This window comes from Chenopodium quinoa, unplaced genomic scaffold, assembly GCF_001683475.1.
Source record: "Chenopodium quinoa cultivar QQ74 unplaced genomic scaffold, ASM168347v1, whole genome shotgun sequence".
Lineage (NCBI taxonomy): Eukaryota > Viridiplantae > Streptophyta > Magnoliopsida > Caryophyllales > Amaranthaceae > Chenopodium > Chenopodium quinoa.
In genome coordinates this window covers 1,688,421-1,712,078 of record NW_018742963.1, presented here as the reverse complement: position 1 = coordinate 1,712,078, position 23,658 = coordinate 1,688,421, and the positions used below count along the sequence as shown (strand labels likewise).

Below are 23,658 nucleotides of genomic sequence, written 5' to 3'. Positions count from 1 at the left end.
GATTGACTGTTGCAGTGCTTGCATGAAGTGCGGAAGTCTGCCGTAAGAACTCTCCCAATCCCCAAATATTTCAGCTATAGTACTTCAGTGACACAGTTCTCCCGGTGCGGGCCTTTGTATGTGACTAGGGTAAAGCCACGCGAGTGCTCACTTGATTTGGTACCCCGTAGCATCCAACCACATTTCTTCTTGCACCGTAATGAAGGACACTCTCATTCGATGTCACTGTGGTGTAGAATTGATTCTTCTGTATAGAATACATCTTCACCATTTCTTGAAGCATTTTCTTACTTTCAAAATACATGCCCTTCTCAAATTCTCCCCCGGGAACAAACGATGTATGGCTACCCGATTTGGCCCAATACTGATCAACTTCATAGTTCTCGTTTACCCGACTGAACCAAGGTACGGGAGTTCTAACCAGGGGCTCGCCAACTTCCATGTGTGCAGGTTCAACATCCATGTTCTGAAGTCCATCTTCCTCCTCTCCGCTTTCGGCCTCATCATTTGTATACACATCATACAAAGACAATTCGTTATTCACAATAGTTTCAAGATGATTTGGCACAAGTTGAGACGGTGATGCTTGATCATCATCTTACATAGGCGAAGAACTGTGCAATTGCATCGGTGAAGGTGTAACGGTGTTTGATGTCGAAGGACCAGGTTGGCCAGTCATTGCCACATATGCCCCCCCATGTACTGGTGAAGCTACATGAGAACTAAACGGCATGTGAAATTGATCGTCGTGCAACATTCGACTAAAAGATCCCATCCCATATCCAGTTGATGGAATGTCGTGTGAGGGCACTTGGAAGGGCTCTGTATTGTAACCGGAAATATATGTAGATTGTTGTTCTGGCCGAGTACTTTGTTGGGTACATATAGGCACCATTTCTACATACGTCTCAGTAGGAACACCCTTCATTGCAACAACGCTCCTCAAAGCTTTCAAATGTTTATTCGTAGAAACAGGTAACACTTCAACCCCATTGCCAGTCTCAAACCTCATTTTAATGTTTAGTTCAACATTCCTTGGGTTTGAACCAATACTACTATGAACCTCGTTCATCAAATCATTGAAAGTCATGTTCGGTTCAAGTGTTAGTGGTTTCATATTTCCTCCACTATACTCAACACGGGGTCCATCAAACAGAATTTCACATCCCCACCGGCATAACAAAACTACATTTTGTGCAGCCATATTCTACATAACCAAATCACATTTTAGGATAATTGAAATCTAGAACGAGGTAAAAAAAAGTTGACAAGACCCATATTATTTGTTCATTTGTTGACAAGAGCCATATTATTTGTTCATCTATTGACAAGAGCCCACAAACTAAGCATTAACTCCATTTATAAACTCTTAGTTTAGGTTGCAATGCAAAACGATTACTAACAAACTAATATTATAAACATTACACTAATATGAATTGATAGATAAATTATCAGTAATGAAAAGAGTCTTCTCATCAATAATCTATAGATAAATTATCACATTTTAAACCACACTAATATTATAAACATAATGCCCTTAGATTTCACATAATATGTACCACATTACCATCAACAATTTCAACAATTTCATCAACAATGTACCACATTAGCATCAATAATTATCAACAATTTACCGCATTTTCATTAATAATTAGCAACAATTTGATACAATTTACCTTAATTAACCACAACTAAGAGCTATTATCAACATTACACTAATTTGAATTTAGGGTTTACCACAAAATTGAGTGAGTGAGTGTGAGAAAGAGGGGCAACAACAACAGCGACTGGCAGCAGCAGCTAGCAACGGCGACCGGCGGCAGCGGCAGCGTCGAGCCCGGTGATTGAGTGTGAAAGTGTATGGGTCTTCTACGTTAGTGACAAAGAGTGAAAGTGAGAATTTGAGGGATGAGTGAAGTGAAAATGCAGCGCCCTGCGAAACCGATTGCCTGGAACATAATTACCCAAGAAACGCTGACTGAGGCAGCGTTTCATTTAAAAAAAAAACACTGTAAACGTTGTCTCAGTCAACGTTTTATGTGTAATTGATTTTTTTTTCTTTTAATTTTTAAAAATCAGAAATTACAAAATTAAAAAAAAAGTCAACAATTAAAAACGCTGTCCGATACAACGTTTTATACTTTGAATTTTTTTTTTTTAAAAAAAACCAGGGTATAAAACGAGACAACATTCTACCCCAAAAACTTAATTTGATAAATAGTTTTATCACGCATCCTCTTTGCAAATTATTTTGCCAAAAAGACTTAATTTGAAAAAATATCCAAAAAAGGCCTAGGTTGTGTTATAAATTTGGCACTTGGACAAACGTAACATCAGCTCTATTTTACAGAGAGAACTCCGTATCTATATAAACTCTGTACTTCCAAAATTCTACTGTATAAAACTGTTTTGTCCTTCCGACCAAGCGCAACACCCAATATCTCACTACCTTCGTTGTTTTCCACATTTCACGCGCCATTTAACCCCGTCAAACCCACTTCTCCCCCAAAGTCAAAAAGTCAACCCCCCGTACTTTCCACCACCACCTCACCTCACCTCACATCTCCCCCTTCTTTTTCTCCCCAACATTTCCCCAATTTTACCGACGCATATATAGCTAATCCCAAAGAAAAAAAAAACAGCAAATCAAAATTCAAACCTCCATTTTCTCCCTTTCTTTCTCTCTCCTCACCTTTCCGATCACCGGAAAACATGGATTCTCCGGGGGCGGTAAGGTTTCCTCTCGGCCGTCAATCCTCCTACGCCGCCCTCGATAAACTCACCACCACCACCGCCACTTCCGACGACAACAACGACGATCTCCGACTGCCGTTGATTGAATTGACGGATGGATCTTCCGACGGTGCGGCGGAGCCTGAGGGGCAAGACGACGGAGGTGAGATTGAGATTCCGGCGAGTGTGAAGCTGATGTTTGCGGCTCATGAGGGAGATGTGGATGGGATTAAGGAATTGGTTGAAGATTCTGGTGCTGATGTCAATTTTAAGGATATGGATAATCGTACTCCTTTGCATGTTGCTGCTTGTCAAGGTTATGTGGATGTTGTTGATTTGTTGATTAATATGAATGCTGAGGTTGATCCTAAAGATCGTTGGGGTAGTACGGTAATTATTTTTTAACTTATCGTTGTTGTTGTTGGTGGTTTTAATTATGATGTTTATTGGTTCGTTGTGCTGAATTTAGGGTTAATTGATGATTATTTTGGTATTATTATGTAATGTTACTTCGATAATCTTGGTTCATGTAGCGGACCCCATTATATTCTGAATTTTTTTATTGGTTATTTGATGATTAATTTGGTGTCGTTTAATTGGTTACTTTGATATTTGAATTAAGTTATATATAATGGTTGTTGAAGATTGTCTTATAATGTCGTTTGACCGTGTTTATAGCATATTTTTTAATTTTCACTCTGATCACTAGTTTGTAATTTTTTATGGTACTTTTGCCCTGTTTAGCATAGTATTGGATTAAAAATAATAGATGGAAGAATAATAAATGGATGTGGTGCTTCTTGTTGTGGGGAACAGAATTTTGTTGAAAATTTAATTGTGCGAGTGATATTGTGGCTGATAATTAATCGGCATTTGTTTAAGGAATTGTTAAGGTATACAGAGGTAATTGGTGAATTAGTTTGTGGTGATTGGGAGTATCGAGGGGCTTTCGGATATCTGCACTATTCATCATTATGATGATGTGTGACTAGTGTGAGGGTATGTGTTTTTTTTAAGGAGACTAGGGTGAGGGTTGAGTTTGAGATTTGTGATGGTACTAAGATAGTATACGAAGAATATTCAGAAAATGTCATGTTTGAGCGAGACTAACGAAGCTCAAATATGTGGGAAGTTGTTACAAAATATTATAAAATGTAACTCTGCAAATAAGCCATTATATTGCTTCAATATGCTCTTTGTAGTTATTAGGATATTGTTTTGCTACCTGGAAGAAAGTGTTTTTCAGAAAATTAGAAATGGTAATACACTAATTTATACCAGGAAACAACATGTGGGATTGGGAGTCAGTAACGTAATTCGTTCAATATTCTCCTGGAGCATTTCATAGGATTATATTTCATCCATTGAGGGTACTTTCTTTGAAGAAACTACTAGATCCATTGAAGTGATAAGGTTATTTGTGACGTGGCTACAAGTTACCAATTTAAAGATTTTTCATGCTGTGAAAGTTGGGTTTTATTTCAAATAAGCAGCAATTCTCATCTGTTAGCGAGTTGATTTGGTTTCAAGAGAGAAAAATAATTAATTATACATACCCTTTTGTATTCTCTTGGGATTACACACAGTAGATGTATGTTGCTTTTTTTATTTATTTATTTATTTATTTTTATTTTTTGATCATTAGGTGGCTGTTGGGTAAGTATTGAGGTTTTGTTTGATGCACCTACACAATTGTTGTAGAAAAACATACAAAGAGGGTTTAATGAGTACCTTAGCTATACCTAGGTTTACATTGACCGTAACGAATGGGCTTGAATTTTTGCTGAAGGTTTCATACTACAACCTAATCAATGAATTAATCAAAGCCTTAATCTCATAAGTGGGGTCGCCTATATGAACCAAATTTGATTATTTCGTGTGGTCATCCACAAAAATCTTCCTCCTCCATCCATTACGATCCAATGCTTCATCCTCATGCAAATCCATATATTTCGTATCCTTCCTAACTCCTTCCAACCAAGTTATTTTCAGTCTCCCTATCCCTTGTTTAACCCCTCCATGGTCCCACTCTTCCATTCTTCGAACCGGTGCACCCTCGGGTCTCCGTCTTACATGCCCAACCAACGCAGATGATTTTCCCTTCTTTTGTCTGCAATGCCTGCCATGCCTACTTTCTTGCCAATAACCTCATTTCTGATTTTATCTCTAAGAGTGTTCCCACACATCCACCTTAACATGCGCATTTTCGTAACCTCTATCTTTTTAATGTGCTCCTTCTTAGAAGCCTAACATTATGTACCATAGAGCAACACTGGTCTTATGACAGTTTCGTAGAATTTTCCCTTTAACTGTAAGGGAATGCTTCGGTCACATAACAATCCGGTGACCGCTCTCCATTTAAGCCACCCCAACTTAATCCTGCGGGCTACTTCTCGATACGATGGTTGATCCAAGATACTTAAACATTCACTCATGGTTAATTCCTTTCCATCCAAACTCACACTTCATAGCTTGTCCCCCTCTGAGTACCAAAGCGATATACCAAGTATTCAGTCTTACTCCGACTTAGCTTAAACCCTCTAGATTCCAACCTTTGCCTCCATTGTTCCAACTTGGCATTAACCCCATCTTTAGTTTCATCCACTAAAACGATATCATCCGTAAACAACATACACCATGAAACCTCATCTTGAATTGGTCTAGTTACTTCATCTAGAACCGTTGCAAAAAGAAAAGGGTTTAATGCAGACCCTTGATGCAATCCAATTGTAATAGAGAAATCTTTTGTCAACCCTCCACATATCCTCACATTTGTTGACACATCCCGATACATATCCTTAACCAAATCCACGTACTTTCGTGGGATACCTTTCTTCAACATTGCCCACCAAAGTACCTCTCTTGGCGCCTTGTCATATGCCTTCTCTAAATCAATAAAGACCATATGAAGATCATTCTTCTTTACCCGATAAAACTCCATCATTTGTCTTATCAAATGGATTGCTTCCATAGTAGATCTCCCAAGCATAAACCAAATTGGTTATTCGAAATGCTTGTGCATGCCCTCAACCTATGTTCAATCACTCTTTTACACAACTTCATAGTGTGACTGATAAGCTTGATCCCTCGATAGTTAGAACAATCTTGAGCGTCTCCTTTGTTCTTATAAACCGACACCAAGGTGCTCTTCCTCCAATCTTGCGGAATCCTCGTAGCCCTCCTTATTTTGCTAAAGAGTTAACCAATCAATACCAATCTTACCCATACACCTCCATACCTTTATCGGTATACCATCAGGACCAACCGCCTTCTTAGGCTTTATCCTTTTCAGTACAATCTCCACCTTTACTCTTCTAATCCTCCGCACATATTTCATGTTGATTTCTTCATCACTCACGGAGGTATCTCCTGTCTTTACTCCATTACTTCCATTAAACAATTCATCCTTTCCACCCTTGATGTCCCCCTCTTGTAATACGACAATTTGGCTCTTATCTTTGACACACTTTACCATGCCAATATCCTTCCTTGCCTCTTGTTTTCTCTTTGCCATCTTATAAATGATCTTTTCTCCCTCCTTGGAGTTAAGCTTTTCATAAACCTCCTTTTAAGCCTTTTCTTTCGCTTGTCAAACAACTGCCTTTGCCTTACTCTTAGCCTCCTTATACGCTACAAAGGTTTCGTCACTCCTACATTATCCCATGGCTTGATAGCATTCCCGTTTTTGCTTAAGTACTGCTTTCACCTCTTCATTCCACCACGAAGTATCTCTCCGAAGTTCTTTCCTTTATTCCCCTAAGACCTATCTGGCCACTCTCAGGAAACAGTTCTTCATTCGTAACCAAGTCATGTCTGGATCCACCTCCTTGATTACCTTTTCTGCAAAGACCTTAGGATTTGCATCCCTTAAAGTCCACCATCTTATCCTTGGCTTCTTTTGTCTTCCTTTTTTTTTCCGCCTTCTCTTTCAAACGAATAGTCATAACCAAAAGCCGGTGTTGGGTGACCACACTCTTTCCTGGGATGACCTTGCAGTTTAAGCAACTTTGTCTATCCGTGCTCCTTATCAGCAGGAAGTCTATTTGTGTTGCAGGTGCTCCACTCCGAAAAGTTATCAAGTGTGAATCCAGCTTCTTAAACCAAGTATTAACCAAAATTAAATCATATGGTTGGGCAAAATCCATAATAGCTTCACCACTTGAGTCCCTCTGCCCATACCCAAAGCCTCCATGAACACTCTCGTAGCCATCTCGGCTCGCCCCAACTGCAGCCTAATAGGCTAGCAATTAAATATAAAATTTTGTATCTTGAATAACTTAGTTATGAAGCCTTGAGTTATGTCAGGGGTCACTGCTTTAGTATGTTGCGGTATTATATTGGTTTATGAAGATATCTGAGATTGATTTGCTATCATAGTACACGTAGGTCTGACACTGTCATATGTTAGCTTTTTCCTTAGCAGCAACTTCTCATGATAACTCAACTTCTTTTTGGATTTGTTTCCTTTGGTCCCTTCACTGATTTTTACGAAAATTTAGTTTTATGGGACGTGTACATGGATTTTGTCAATGTGACAATCTTTGATTGGGCCAACAGCCACTTGCAGATGCCATATATTACAAGAACCATGAGGTAGTGAAGGCTCTAGAGGACCATGGTGCCAAACCTCCGGTATGTCATGTGTTTAAACGCTATTGTAGTCTTTTATGCTATTGATTGCACACCACCTTTTGGTTAACATATCTGCCTTTTCTTCTCCTTTTTTGCACGTGTTGATAAATAGATGGCTCCTATGCATGTCAAAAATGCCCGTGATGTCCCAGAATATGAGATTGATCCTCAAGAAATTGATTTTAGCGAAAGCGTAAACATCAACAAGGTACTCATTATTTTTTATTTCACTTGCAGCATGATTTTACATTGCTTATAAGTTTGCATTTTACTGGAATTGCTTCTTGGTACTCCCTATCTGAATGAATTGAGACTCTCTGTCACAGGTCTGACTATAAGTATGGCAATCAATGTTATTGCAGTTAAAAATGATTAAAGAGTGTGCTTTTTTTCTTTTCTGGTTTGGCCTTTAGGGAACTTTTCTTAGAGCATCATGGAGAGGGATACAAGTTGCTGTCAAAAAGCTTGGGGATGAAGTATTTACTGATGAAGAAAAGTTGTGAGTGTTCTAAATTGTGTATTAATTTTAGTTTGTGCCTCTTATGTTTATACTTAATATGATATTTTTGACTGTTGATAAATGCAGACGAGCATTTAGGGATGAACTTTCTTTGCTTCAGAGGATCCGGCACCCAAACGTAGTTCAGTTCTTGGGTGCAGTGACTCAACACACGCCGATGATGATCGTTACTGAGTTCTTACCCAAGGTTATTCATTTTATCTCTTCATGTTTTTGTTTCATTTCTGTGACTTGAGTTTCATTTCTGGACCTCTTCACTCTCTAGTATCATCTTGGCAGTTCTCAATTGTTTTTCTGGGAAACATTTGTTGCTGGCAGTTTGTCAGACTCATCTTTCTGTTTCAGCTCTAGTCCCTCCTTCCCTATTTTTTCCCATTTGACTTTGTACACAGTTTCCAAGCACATATTTTATCATCAATATCTTCAACTTGGTTTTATAAGGAAATTAAGTTTCTCTATTCTTTTTAAAGCAGCTTGAGTGTCATGCTTGCCAATTCACATTTTATGTCATTAGCATCTTTATTTATTTTTTTTAGTAAAAATTTTAAAAAGTTGATTTTGTAAAGAATATATCGAGATGATTTTATCAAGATCCTACATCACAATATTTTTTCTAAAAATCACAAAAGAAAGTCAAAAGAGTATGTGTGAATAGTTTAAATTTTGAAACATTGTGATTAAAAAAGGATGGAGGAAATATTTTGAAACTACACATCTAAATGAAACTACCAAGATCCCAAATGAGTATTTTTTCTATGTAAATCGATGAATAATTGTGGTCAAAGTTTTTATCTCTTCGAGTAAAATATTCTAAATGGGACAGACAAAACAGAACAGAGGAAGTATTTATTGGAGACTCTTCTGTCGTCACTTTGTTAAAATTCTTTTGGTGTGGAATGCTAAATACTTCTTTATTCTAATTATCATGAAGAGGGTGATTTCCAGATATTCAGTATCACTTAGCTTTGTTTAATGCTGGCCCTTTGTTAGATGTAAGTTTGCGGTGATGTTCATTAAAATTTTACTTCATGCATTATTTACTATGGGTTCTTTACCTTCCAGAAAAGCTAAATCCTTTAGAGTACTCTTAAGACAGCTCTTCTGACCCACACCTTTACGCCCTAATCTATTTATATCTCCTCCATCCCAAAATACAGTGCCTGTATTGCATTTTGGGTGTCCTAAGATGTTGTTTGTGTTCCTTATCTTTCTATTTTTATTTTACATAATTTTATCTTAAGGCACAATTTATTTACATTTCCTATATAAAATATCCCAACATATCCCCTATTTTCATGCCATAATGTTATCTGCAACAAAATGAGAGTTTACGGAAGCCAATGCAAAATTTAAGGGGCAAAGATTAGAGAAAGTTAAGGAACTTGTGGTATGTAATTAAGGTGGAGAGAGAATGTTTGGATAATTAATCAACCACACACTACCACCACCAAGACCAAGACCAGCTAACACCACCCACACCGTCTTCACCAACACCACCGCCGCCTTCACCACTACCACCCCCACGAAACCACTACCAACCCCACGAAACCACTACCTCCCTCACGAAACCACCACCACCCTCACGAAAACCCACCATCCCCACGAAATCACCATCGTACCACCCACCTCCAAACAAACAACCCCTCATTCGTCTTCCCCCCCTTTTCCGGCAGCCCCCCCTCGCTTTCCTCCCGGCAGCCCGCTCCCTAACCTAAAAACCCAGAAATCTAACCCATAAATCCAGAAATTGTCACCCAAAACACCTAAAACCCACGCCCTAGAACCCTAACCCAGAAATCGTTACCATTATCACCTTCAATAAAACCCAAAACCCACGCCCTAAAACCCTAACCCAGAAATCCGACCATCATCATCACCTTCAACCGAAATCAAAACCCAGAAAATCAAAACTCAGAAAATCGAAATCAAAACCCAGACAATCGAAATCAAAACCTTGAAAATCAAAACCCAGAAAATTGAAATCAAAATCCAAAAAATCAAAACTTAGAAAATCGAAATCAAAACCCAAAAAATCGAAATCAAACCAGAAAATCGAAACTCAGAAAATTGAACAAAACCCAGAATAATCGCACATCATCTTCAATTGAAACTTGTAAGGGAGGAAAGATGAAGAGGATCGTTCGTTGGTGGTGGGAGCTAAGGGTTGTGGTCATAGGGAGGAGAAAGACGGTGGTGGGATGGAAGGTGGTCGTGAAGGAGGAGAGAGAATGGTGGTGGGAGGGGCGGTGGTCGTGACTCGTGAGGGAGGAGACATGAAGAGGTTGAAAGAGATGAAGAGAATGAAAGGTTGAAAGAGAGGTTGAAGAAAGAGATGAATGGGTGGTGGCCAGGAGATGAGTAAATGGGGTGGGTTGAATTAGGTTAATGATTTTAGATTAGATTAAAAAGGTTATTGTAATTAAAATAAGATAAGGGTAAAATTAAGAAAATTAAATTTTTTAAGTAAGGGTAAATATGTCATTTCCGGGGTTTTTGTTTACTAAAAATAGAAATAAAACCGAGAGTTGCACATAATCTTGATCATCCAGTTTTGGCAAAAGTTGCAGATAACATTTAACGGAGGTAGTGTATATATATATATATATATATATATATATATATATATATATATATATATATATATATATATATATATATATATATAATTAGGGTCAAATGAGAAGGTCATTATAATGAGAAGGATGAGAAGTAATCTCATACGTTCATATAGAATGATCTAATGGCTCTTACATGTTTCATTAATGACAAATTTGTAAATAATGTAAAAAAACATTTCTTATATCTTTCTTTCCTCCCATGTTCCTCTTCCTCTCTTTTCCTCTCTACCTGTTCATCACTTCCCCATTTTTTTTCAAAAGAAGTTTCCCCAGGCCACCCTCTTCATCACTTCCCCATTTTTTCCCCCAATTTTCTCTCTCCTCCCCATTCCCCTCCATCTATGTCCTCCATTTTCATCACTTTTTCCCACCCTTTTTTCTCTCAGATTTGCTATATTTCATGACTAAGGTTTGTGTGTCATGGAAAACATCATAGTAGGAAGAACCGAAGTATACAAGGGATTAAATCAAACATTGAAAATCAATTATGCATAATTTTTTTAACTGAATGTGCATTATTCTTGTAAAAAATGTGCTTATTTTAAAAATGATATGTGCATATTTACTAACAGAAATGTGCAAATTGTACGTACTATAGATGCTTATTTTTTGAGTTAAATGTGCATAATGTTTAGTATTCAGTAGATGAGCAAGGTATATCTATTTAATGCTACGATTTCAAGACGCAATACAACATCTGAATTCACCTTAGTAATGAAGCCCAAAAATACTTATTTTTGGGTTTGCAAGTTATCTAAAACCACAATCACTTTCATCTCTGAATTTAAAAAGTTAGAACATTGAATCATCTTTAATGAGAGAGAGAGACAAATTCGTTGCAATAAAGAGGAAAAATGAAAGTATAAAAATTGAATGTGCATAATTTTTTAAGTAAATGTGCATAACTGTTGTACCGAATGTGCATAATTTTAGTGCTAAATATGCATTTTGCACAGATAAAATGTGAACCGTTGGATTTAATTGTGCGATCAAGATTTTTTCTCATTCTTCTCATTATAAAATCCTTCTCATTGGATCTCAACCCTATATATATATATATATAACTTTCCCATACAAAATACTTCTAATTTTAGAAAAATTACACACTGCCTCCACTACCCTTAATTCCCATGAAAAATAGAAACAGGCACTATATTATGGGACGAAGGGGGTGGTTTATAGACCCTTATGTTCCTGTTCTTTGATTGATAGTACACCTAATTGCTTTAGTAGAGTATATATGCACCTATTCGTGTAAAGATGATGAACTGTATATGGAAATTACCAATTTTGTGTTATTCTTACATGTAATTGATGTTGACTGATTGCTTTGTTGTGTATCCTACAGGGAGACCTTTGTGAGTTCCTGAAAGACAAAGGTGCGCTAAAACCAAAAACAGCAGTGAGATTTGCCCTTGACATTGCAAGGTCTAACTTCTCAAAGTCATCCTCACTGGATATTGATTTTCCATGTGGCATTTAGTAATTGTTTCTGGCTCATTAGTTGTTGAGACTTAGATATTAAACTTATTGGTTTAGTATGGGATATTTCTTCTCTCAACATTCACAAATTGTCAAAGTTGCTTTGAAGATGGATGGAAAAGTTGAATTTTTTTGTTTTAGTGTGCAAAATATTGTTGCTAGAAGAAACCCAATGCAAAAATATAGCGAATTACTCATGCTATACATCACGTAATCCAGCTAGAAAATACTCCACCAGAAAGCACCATAACAAAGCAAGAAACAACACTCTATCCATCAAGAATTACCTAATAGATGTCCTGCTCCTCGAATATCCAGTTTATCCACCAAGAGACAGCCAGGCAAGCTACCCACCATACAGTTTTCCCTCTTTGCTGAGAACTTTGCAGAAAATTGTATTTAAGCAAGTCCGGTCCTGTGCTCTTCATGTCTTTTGAAGTAGTAACTGCATCTGAAGGGTAACTGAATAGAGTAAAAAAAATTCACCTGAATCCCCTATGGTCGCACTTGGTTGATTAGGTACCCTTTAGTTTTTTTTTTGGTTAAAAAGATTTTGTCATTTGAAGTGGTAACTGAATCTGAAGGGTATCCACTGAACCAATTGAAGCCTCCAGTTTGCCTGTTGTAATTTTTATACTCCTTGCAAGCACAGATAGTGAGCTAATGTTCATTACTTTCGTCTCTTCTTGGAAGTAATAGTGTATGTCAGGTGCTTTGTATCTTTTATAGTAGGGTACCAGGTAAAATTTTCAAAAACTATAGAGCACGTGGTGAAGATAACTTATTTAAAATTTTAAAACCATGTTATTCCATATTAGATGTTGCAGTAAAATTGTACCTAACTGGCTTTGCATGCAACGAATTTATCATTGTGAATTTCTTGGTTATAGTTTAGCAGTAGATGAATAGTATGCTACCTCTGTCCCATTGGCTTGCCCCAAAATTATGTTCACATGTCTATATCAAGTAAACTTATCTCTTTCCCTCTTTCACATCAACCCTCTCTCTCTCTCTCTCTCTCTCAATGGCACTTTCTCATAATTTTTGACTCTATTTACTACTAAGTTTTTTTTTTTCTATGTTCATTTTAACTACTACTTTTTATATATTTACTAAAAGAAATTTTGGAATTATTCATGGGATGGAGGGAATAATAAATTCGTATAACAAACCAGTGTATAGCATGGGTTAAAAACAAGTATGTAATACTAATTATATCCATAGATTAGTCTGTTAATTAATTGTCCCATGCACTAATGTAATACTTTTCAAATGAATCTTGAACCATCCTGGAGTATTTTGTCAGTAGTCTAGTCCTTCAATCTGAGGACTACAGTTAATTTCAACAAAAAGTACTTTTTGCCTTTCCTTTTAAAGATGCCTCAGTATGTGATGCTCCTGGGTTAGAGGTGACTGATTGTTAATTATCCTTGTTTTGCAGGGGGATGAGTTATTTGCATGAGATAAAACCACATCCAATAATCCATTGTGACCTTGAACCTTCGTGAGTTTTCCTCCACCTCAAATGTTCTTTCAAATTTGATCTCATGTTGGATTGGTGTACATCTGCTCTGACAGATCTTTGTTCATATAAAAATTTTCCAAACTTTCTAACTTTGGCTATCAACAAGATGACAGCAACATATTGCGTGATGATTCTGGACATCTTAAAGTTGCTGACTTTGGAGTGAGCAAACTGCTTAAAGTCTCCAAGGGAGTTGAAAGAAACCGACCCATATCTTGTGAAGATTATTCATGTAAGTACTATTTGTAATTTTGATTGTTGGTATATATATATATATATATATATATATATATACATATATATATATATATATATACATATATATATATATACCATTTTTAAAATTTTTTGTTGTACTTACATAGAGATACTGTTATTACACTGCTGCACTGGAAAACTGTGTTATATTCCAAATAAGACTATAAAAAAGAAATAACGTATATATATTCTCATGTCACATGATCAGTATTGTCATATTTCTTTCATTTCCCTAATAGGCCGGTATATGGCGCCTGAGCTTTTCCGAAATGAAGATTATGACACCAAAGTTGATGTATTTTCGTTTGCTTTAATTCTTCAAGAGGTAAATTTTTATTTTTTTATTTATATATTGTTATTAATGTTTGCAAGTGGAAGTCGTGCATACAAAATACAATTCCATAAGTGTCAAAGCTTTAAGTGTCAAATCTTTAATCCCTAAGGATGGGAAACCACATTTTAATGATAAAACTTGATACCCCAAAGATTAATTTTTTCTTTTATCTTTTCTCTTTGAGTTGGTCAATATTCCATGTGAGACATCTTGATACCAACTTACCATAGAGCCTTGATATCCCCGAAAGGTTTTTCTGTTCCAAGGATCAAGGGGCTGTAGCTGCCTCTGCTGTTTATTAATAATCTACCATATATTCCATGTGAGACATCTTGATACCAACTTACCATATAGCCTTGATATCCCCGAAGGTTTTTCTGTTCCAAGGATCAAGGGGCTGTAGCTGCCTCTGCTGTTTATTAATAATCTACCATTTTCTTGTATTGGAGTTGAATCAAATACTTCAATTTTATAAGTATCATTTGTTTATAGACCAGTATTGTAAGATATACAATCTAGTAAACATAAGGACACATAAATCTGTTCCATCATATTTTTTTCTCTCATTTTTGCATTGTTCTCTTACTTATTTTGACTTTTATATGAATTATTTTCTTCAACTTTTTAAAGGTCATGTTTCTTGGGTTATGGTATGCAGAAGTATAATGACTTGCGTTGCTCTTGTTCATGTGTGTGTGTGTGTTACTAGATATTATTTCTGAGTCAGTAAGCTGAAACATTGTGAGGATTTTCAGAATTTCAGTATAATTTTTACTCATGCCTTAATGTTTACCTTTTTTTGCGCTGTAGTGGGTTAGTGATTATTTGAATCCTTCATTCATGCTACGCTCTATGAAGATGTGCCTTTTTTTCCATATCTGATTAGGGCCATTAAGTTGTGAGTAATTTCTTTAGTTTTCCAATTGAGGCACTAAACTTTGCTATGTAGAAATCAAAGCTTTGTTACTGAAATGTAGAAGTGATACATGAATTCTCCTTTGGAAATTCTAACTGGAAACCATTTGGTCTGTCAATATTTGTCATGTAAACATGCTCTATGACAAAACTGCCTTCATTTTTTATAACTGATTAGGTACTGAGTTGATTCTTAATTAATACTCCCTGCAGTGGCAGAGCCAGGAATTTCAAATCGGGGGGACAAATAGACATCGCATAGTTTGAAAAACATGTTAGGGAAAATCAATACTTAAACGTATAGATGACACAAATATATCATATACCAACTCTTCCTCCAAAAATATTTGCTTATGGGTTCAGAATTTTCTAAGTTTTCGAACATAAGATAATATAGCTAATCAAATGCACTTGTTATAATTCCCTATTACAACCGTAATTTGAGGGGTTCATTCATGCAAATTTATAATAAAATCATTTAAATTGATAAGAAATAAATGGGATATATATTGTCTTGCTCATATAATAATAATTAAAAAAAAAGTGAATGCTACAAAAAGAATCGAACCTAGGTCCTCTAAACACAGCCTCATTCCACTCACCAAGATGGCAACTATTGATTCTTATAACAAAGTTGCAAGTTCAATAATTATAGTTACTTTGTATTTGTTCAAAATTTAATGAGGGCTAAAAATGAACTGCCAGGGGGTTTGACCCCGTGTTCATTGGTGTGAATAAAACTCTATAATCAAGACTTAAACCAACGCTCCATCTTAGTTCTTATGTTTAGTTATTGCACACAAATAGATTTATAACCTGATTTTTTTTTTTGTTTTAAGTGGGGGACAGCTGCACCCCCCCCCCTCTTGTCCCCTGCTAGCTCCGCCGCTGACTCCCTGTTCACAAATAAATGTCATGTATACTTATGTTGGTCATTTCATCTGTAAATGGCCTTCTCACTCACAACTTTCTCTCTCTCTCTCTAGCCAGGAGTCACCCTGACTCTCTCTCACCCATGTTTATGGCGACACTATCAATTTTATGAGAAAATTATGAACATGCTTTATTAGATTTAGGGTGTGATATCTACTAAAAGTAGCAGCATTGTGAACATGATATATTAAATTGCATATGTAATCTTTTGATCGGTCTTTCCATATATTTATTGGGACTTTGATATTTCTAATGGTTTTGATGGTGATTTAATAGATGATTGAAGGCTATCCACCATTTGCTTCAAAGGAAGACAAAAATGCTCAAGAGGCATATGCTGCAAATGAGCGTCCACCTTTTAAAGCTTCTGGAAAATCATATCCACATAAATTGAAAGAGTAAGTATACATTTTCCTCATGTATTAACCCTTTTATTTTACATTCTATCCTATCTTCCTCATACCAAAAACTCATGCCCCAAATTTAAATGATAAAGAAAAAGGCATGGATGTTTTGAATGGGGCTTTTAGCATGGCTTTGCCTACTACATAGTTTCAATATATGTAGTTATTTTTAAGGAAAGTGCTTCTAAGTGGTTTTTTTTACATGTGCTCAACAGCACAGCTTGCATGTAGATCTTGTCTTCCACACCCCTCCCCCCAGCCTACTGATACCTCTTATATAGTGTATAAAACTATGAATTCACTAAAGATTTTCGTATCATACTCCCTTTGTGTGACTATTGGAATACTTTGGTTCCTACAATAGCTGAATTAAGTCTCTAAATATTGATTAAGAAAGGTATGTGCTAGAAGTATCCTTCGGTGAATCATGTAGCTGACGGATTCTGTTAGGTTATTAATTAACAGAACTATGAAAATGGATTTGGTTGTACCTTAAATCCTAGTAATTTCTAAAACATTAAGTTTTCAGTCAGTTTAAGTACCTGCTGTCTACACTTGTCGTCATATATTCCGTATTTGCTTTGTATGACTTCATTGTTTTAAAATCAACCAGCTTGGATGTTTACATGCTTACAGAATCAACATCTAGAAAGCTCCATGAGAGGAGAGATTCTAGTACCCATTCTTCGCAATAATTGACTTGCCGACTCAGCTGAGAAACCTGATCAGATTCTATTGAAAACTGGTGTCTTGATCACAAAGTTTCAATCCAAAGCCTGAAACAACCCAAAAAATATTAGTAATTTGAGGCTTAAGCGGTCTTTAACCCAACTGAAATTGGACCTGTACTTACTCAATGCGAAACTAACCTGCCCAACCGGACCATTTGGATAGGTCTGCTGTTTCTTACTACTAAAGTAGGCTTAGCAAGAACCTGAAGTTATCAAAGTACTTATCTTATTGTATATATTAAGGTTATTCTCCAAGCTTTTGGCTAGATGCCATTATCTGTGATTGTGGCATGCCTTAGGAGCTCTTGAAAGCCTAGTAATAATAGAGGTCTGAGCAAATCTAGTAGGTTCATGCTGATGCCATTTACTTGATTTTCATCATAAACAGTGTGTTTGGATAGAGATTGGAGAAGGAAAAGAAGGGGAGGGAGGGGAAGGGGTGGGAAGGGAAGGGGAGGGGGAAATGATGAGTTTTCTTTTCAAATCTCTTCATTGTTGGAGAGGTCAATTTCTTACAATTTAATCCCTCCATTTCTCGCCCCTCCAATTTCCTTCCTTCCTCATTTGCTATCCAAATGAAAGAAATTCCATCCCTCCCTTTCTCTTCCCTTTCTTTCCCTCCATATCCTTCAAACCAAACAAAGTGAAAATATTTTATGTGTTGTATAAAGTCTTTTTTTTTTTTTTTTTTTTTTTTTTTTTTTTTTTTTTTGAAAGATTATCCTGCATTGTTTGGAGGTGCTTTAATGTGATGAAACTGATTTGGTATTAACTTCCTGTCAATTTTAATCAGTTTTCTAAAGCAAATAAGGTCTGTTGTGTTCTGCTATCAGGTTAATTGAAGTGTGCTGGAATGAAGATCCTACGAAAAGGCCAACTTTCAGAGAAATAATTGCGAGGCTTGATCATATATATAGTAACCTTGGTCGCAGGAAGCGTTGGATAAAGGTGCCTTCTCTTTTCTTTCTTGCACCTTTTACTTGTCTACATCTCATCATTTGGGGAATTGAGCTGGGTAAGGGAGACGGGCTTTGTTGATCAGGGATAGGTGTCCTGTCTATCAACCCAACTCCTGGAGCCGCCACAAATTCATCAAAGCATTAAGGACCATGTTCTCCGTAGGTCTTAAGTGGGTCATATCCTGTCTAATCACCTCAATGGTCTTGGTTAACCACTTTTTCTGTTACAATCCCTTGAAATGTTTGACTTTACAGTTCTCAAATGTGCATTTGGATGTTGTCAATTGAGGTGTACATAATGTCTAAGCCTTGATTCTTTTAATTTCTTCAACAATTTCATATACACACTCTCTAATTATCTCGATTTTATTTTTGATGTTGAGTTAAAACATCCCATGTAACATTGTTAAAGTTTTCCTCTGTTAATTTATGGACTTATGCTAATTGGCCACTGAACATGAGATCTATGCTTCATTGTTGCTTTATTTGACCTACGCTCTCTATTATAGTCTCATTTCACCCAAATTTGTTTGTCTCTAAATCAAAGTCTCATTCGCCCTTATCTGAATCCCTTTTTTTATCTTTCTTTTTTTTTTTTTTTTTTGAAACAAAAACCAACCTAACTCTACTATCTTGTTACTATCTTAAAAAAAGTTCACCTATAATCAACTAAATCCAAACCCCAATTTCTTATTTATTTATTCAATATCCTAACATGTTTGTAAAAGGCAAATGAAACTTTTACTTGGGGATGGAGGGTGTTCAAGACTTCTATGCTCCTCTTATTTCTCCAATTAGCATTGGCGCAGTGTATATGCCCTCCTAGATCATCCCATTTCTCTAAATGGACCCTAGATATGAAAAAAATCCCTTTCTTTTAAAAAAAATTCCGCCATTTTTTAAAGTGAATCTCTCCGTACCGGTCGTTTTTTTTGTAAGTGCATCACTTCTTTTCTTGGGTATCTTCTCTTATTATTTATTATAACTCTCGTCTCTCACGGCCTGATTTATTTTCTATTATTTATTTCCTCTTAAATCCCTTACTTTTGAAAACTATTTAGTATCAACCCATTATCTCCATCTTATAATTTTGCTGATTCTTTTTAAAATCAATTAAAATAAAAGATTAATGAGATCCCTGGTGTGTACGGGGTGGAAGGATTTAAACGAGAATTTTCTGTTATCCTTTGACAGTACTGTCAAATGTTTAAGAAGGTAGCCGACTAACTTTACTTCTGTTCTGTGTCTTGCTGGCATAAAATCAGCTTGGCCTATTAGATAGATACATCCCTTTTGTCATTTTGATTTCTCTCTTTTATAGCATCATAGTATTAGTTACTTATTGTGTCTGTAGTAATATTGTATATGTTTTATGTTCTTATACAAAGATCACTGTCATTACTCATTAGTCTCCATTCATATGGCTTCTTGGTGCAACAGACCCATACCCCTATATCTCATCAGGTTTTGACCATTTCCCACTTTTTATCTTATTCAATGTTCTTTTTTCTTCTTCCTTCGTAATTAAACAACGTAAACTAACATTTTACTTTAGTTCTGTTCCAGTCAGCCTCCCCAAACATATGTTCTATTTCCTATCTTGTTGTAAACAACTGTGAAAGTAGTATATGCCACCTTTTCTTGGTATAGACCTGGATCAGCTTCCTTCATCCTTGATGCATCTCATTTGAACCAAGGCCCTAGTTTTTTGATGAACATGTGCATCTCATAACTCTAGTTTAATATTTAATAGACCCTTACCTTGAGCTACCCAGCATTGCTTTCATAGTTTCTTTCTTAGTCAACTTATGCTGTTCTTTGTTTTTCAACTTTCCTTTTCTGTGCTACTAACCAGGATTTTTGTTTGCATCTTCTTTGCTTTTACAATATCCTTAGTTACGTGATCTCATGCTCACATTTTTTAAGTTTCAAGCTTCCCCTTCCCCTCCCCCCCCCCCCTTCCCTGCCAAAGAAACCACGTGTTTTATGATTTTCTCCCAGTTTGTGTTACCCTCCTGTATCTAAAAATCTCTCATCACCTTGGAAAGTTAGTAAGGAATTGGGTAGAGTTATGAATTCAGATCTTTTAAGTTCACTATTTTCTTATAGTGACCCTATTTGGTAGCTTCTATTTCTCCAACGCGATCACCACATCCATGAACTGTCGCCCTAACAACAACAAAGCCTTAGTTCCTAAATGATTTGGGATTGGATAACATATATCGTCATAAGGAACAGTCCAATATAGAAAAAGGGACATAATGAGATAATCAGTTGAAAGAGTTTTTAAAAAGTTGTGTAAGTGAGAAAACGAAAGAGCATCCAAGTAAAAATTAAGAGAGTTTTAAAATTTAAATTTACTTTATTGGGTCATCAGATTGGGTAACATAGGTTCTAACCATGATAATTAATTAAAGTGCTTTTATATAATAAGCTCATCCTAATTGATGCCCCTTTTGCTGCTTTCTTTGGCTCAGTTCACTGGGAGCAAGATTAGCAGAGTTCACTTAAAAAGTTTGCTTGATTATTTCTACTATGGTCGTTTCAAATTTTAGCTTTTTGTGAGGAATTAGACTGAACTCTACTAATCTTTCTATTATTTGATACATAAATTGGTATGGGTTTGAAGTTAGCAATGAGATAAGGGTGGTATTGGGTTGGAACTTGATACTTAATACCATGTTTTTGGTTTTTTTCGGTAATGATAATTTTTTCTTTTATTTGACACCTAAAGGTATGGTATGTGTGGGTTTGAGGTATGTGTTTGGAAATTGTAATTTTCTCAAACAAACACAAAGTTTGGGTTTTGCATATTTCATACCAAAATTACTTGAACCAAACACCCCCTAATCCTTGAGGAATACCTCTGCAGTGAGATACCTTAGTGGGCTAAAAGCAATAGAGGCTCCCTGTTTCTTACTGAGTCACTGGTTCTTCACATGATGTACAAAGTAGAAGTGCGACAGTTGTCAATGGGCAGATATCTTACTTTGGATTGCAATTTTGTAAATCGAATGTCTCACTGAGCTGCCCCTCTCTTATTTATTTGCTGTGAAGCAATAGCCAGTGCTGTTTTTTGATCTTAGAACGAGATGAAAAAGCCTGATGTACAATAATGCAATATTGCAATGCAAGGGTGATGGTGAGATGGTCAGAGGAACCAGGGTGATGGTGTGGCGCTGTGGTTTGGTCTTATGGTATGAAGAAGTTTATTCATATCGATACTGAAATCACTTATGTGTTTTGTATTGAAACCACTGACAATGTTTTTTTAAAAAATCACTGACAATGATATGAATTAAATGAGACAGATCTTGCTGGCCATCACCCCCCCCCCCTCCCTTATAATCTTATGACTGATGTTTCTTTTTCTGCCCAGTTTACGTTGAACAACTCTTTGATCTCTTTTGATTAGGGAATAACTTTGCTGTTATGATGTTATCATTGTTATGGAACTTGATGTAATATCTGGTTTGGTATCTTAGTTTTTGTGTGTTTTTCCTATGTATTTGGAGACTTTGTGATTCTGAAAATATACAATTCTATAATTTCTGTTCCTGATGTTTACAGGTCAGACCACTCAAATGCTTTCAAAGAAATGAATCCAGCCTTGGCAGTTCATCTTATGCTATGTGATTGCCCTGTATTAGATTCGACAAATTCAGTAACAATCAGGCTTCTAGAACATTATTGCCCATCAATTGAAAAGGGAATTTAAATAGTTGTAAGTGCAGAAACCAGTTAACAGGTTTTATCTGAGGCCCATGCTTGAGAAACAGCCAGCTGGATCAAAACCAATCCTATTATTGCTAATTGTCGGAACTTCCACTGTAACAGTAATTCCTGTCTGCCCTAATATCATGTAAATTACGATTGATAGTTTGATCCTATTAAATATATTTGACATTATTGCTAAAGGGGAGTACAGGAGAATTTTTACACAACCATGTGCATCTAGTTGTGTAGAACGGATGTTAAGTCTTGCTACGAAAAGTTACTCGATTTTTTGAGGTTGACCAGACCCTCTTCCTGTTTACAGTGTAAAATTAATTTCTCTTCATTGGAGTTGATAGAAGACCAAATGTGCTGTTGTTTTACCTTGTGAATCTGTTTCCATTTGTTCTGTACCAGGTATATGCAAAACATTCTTTTAGGCACCTCTTCGTGAAACAATGTCTAATTGATATGACATTGCTTAACTTGTCACCAAACAGAATCTGTACTTGTGATGACAAGCTACAAAGTTTGGACTTGACTTGCAGAATTTGTAGTTGCAAACATGAGAGCAGAATAACGTTCTTGTTTTTGGATACTGCTGTGTAATCTTCTGGTCAGCGATAAGTTGGTAACTGTTGTTATCTTGACATCATATTGACAAAGGTAACAATATATTATCGCCTGAAACAGGAAAAGAAAAGGGAAAGATAGAGGGAAACGCAAGATAATTGAACAAATGTAGGTATAGAAATTATCATCGAATCCAACTTTTAAAATTTATATCCATAATCTTGAATTACATTCGTCTACCGAGTATCTCATTCTATCTACCGTTCTACCTATTTGTAAAGGATGTATGGATTAATTGAATTGCAACCTATTTTGACTGAAGTTCTGGAAAGACAGCTTGAGAGTTTAAGGCTGAGTCTAAGTGGTCACAAGAACGACACTTCTCTTGTTAGTCTCTTTTGAGCAGTTGATATAAAATATAAACTCCATTTTGGGTTCATTTTGAAGCCAAAATTGTACTTATTGGAAGTAATAACCAAAGGGACTTAAAAGGCAGAAAGTAAGGAGCCACCAATTGATAAGAAAAACTTCAAACCAAGTTTATATGTTGAATTACCAAAGGGACTAAAAGGAATATATCTAAAAGTATAACATTATGGCTCGTTTATTTTAACAAGGACACTTGTATTGGTTTTGTTTCTAAGAATTAAGTTTGAAGTGAAGGTGTAGATTTGACTAGGTGCATCTAAATTGTTGGTTTGCATTTAGCATAAGTTGAATTTTTTGCACGGCCTATACATGAAATTAAGCTTAACCGCTTAAATAATACTTCATCTGTTTTTATAATATTGTAACAATTATCATTTTAGAAAGTTTCACAATCATGAAGTATTGCAACAATACCATATATGCACATATTTTCTATCTCTTTCTCCTCATCACATGGGTCCATATCTTTATTCTCTCTATTTCTCTCTTCATCTTAAATTCCGTGTCTTCCCGCCTTGTTATAATATTAGGGGAGCGAAGGAAGTATAAAACAATGTATGTAAAGGAAACATTTGCAGGAACATAGAACATAGAAAACGACACAGTAACTTAGTAGGCCAATTGACCATATTGGTATAAAAGTTAATAAATAGTGACATATTGGTATAAAAATTAGCACCGGTGACAAATTAGTATAAAAGTTAATAAATAGTGACATATTGGTATAAAAATGAACAAGATGTGACATTTAATCCGTTTTTCTTGTCAGAGTAAGTGCTTAATTATTATTTTAGTTTTAATTTTTGATTTTTTTTCGTTGTTGCTAATACTCATTATTATCAACAACAAAAAATTCTCTCCAACATGCCCATGTACCTAAGATTACCGGCAAATAATA

At 35.9% G+C, this 23,658-nt stretch overlaps 1 protein-coding gene across 1 annotated transcript; it reads left to right on the top strand.

Moving 5' to 3' along the window:
* The first annotated feature begins 2,380 nt into the window (after positions 1 to 2,380).
* LOC110728846 (serine/threonine-protein kinase STY8-like) lies at positions 2,381 to 22,141 on the top strand. The gene is made up of 12 exons (XM_021908519.1): positions 2,381 to 3,123; positions 7,291 to 7,365; positions 7,478 to 7,573; positions 7,779 to 7,864; positions 7,952 to 8,072; positions 11,852 to 11,931; positions 13,427 to 13,489; positions 13,624 to 13,742; positions 14,008 to 14,093; positions 16,227 to 16,348; positions 17,919 to 18,033; positions 21,615 to 22,141. Exons 1-12 carry the CDS (start codon positions 2,713 to 2,715, stop codon positions 21,678 to 21,680), a joined length of 1,440 nt encoding a protein of 479 aa, XP_021764211.1. The 5' UTR covers positions 2,381 to 2,712; the 3' UTR covers positions 21,681 to 22,141.
* The last annotated feature ends 1,517 nt before the right edge of the window (positions 22,142 to 23,658 follow it).

Bases quoted from the DNA above. Each gene is read 5' to 3' on its own strand.
- LOC110728846 (XM_021908519.1), top strand. From the start codon at position 2,713: ATGGATTCTCCGGGGGCGGTAAGGTTTCCTCTCGGCCGTCAATCCTCC. The intron at 7,366-7,477 runs GTATGTCATGTG...GTTGATAAATAG, and splicing joins ACCATGGTGCCAAACCTCCG to ATGGCTCCTATGCATGTCAA. The intron at 14,094-16,226 runs GTAAATTTTTAT...GTGATTTAATAG, and splicing joins TTGCTTTAATTCTTCAAGAG to ATGATTGAAGGCTATCCACC.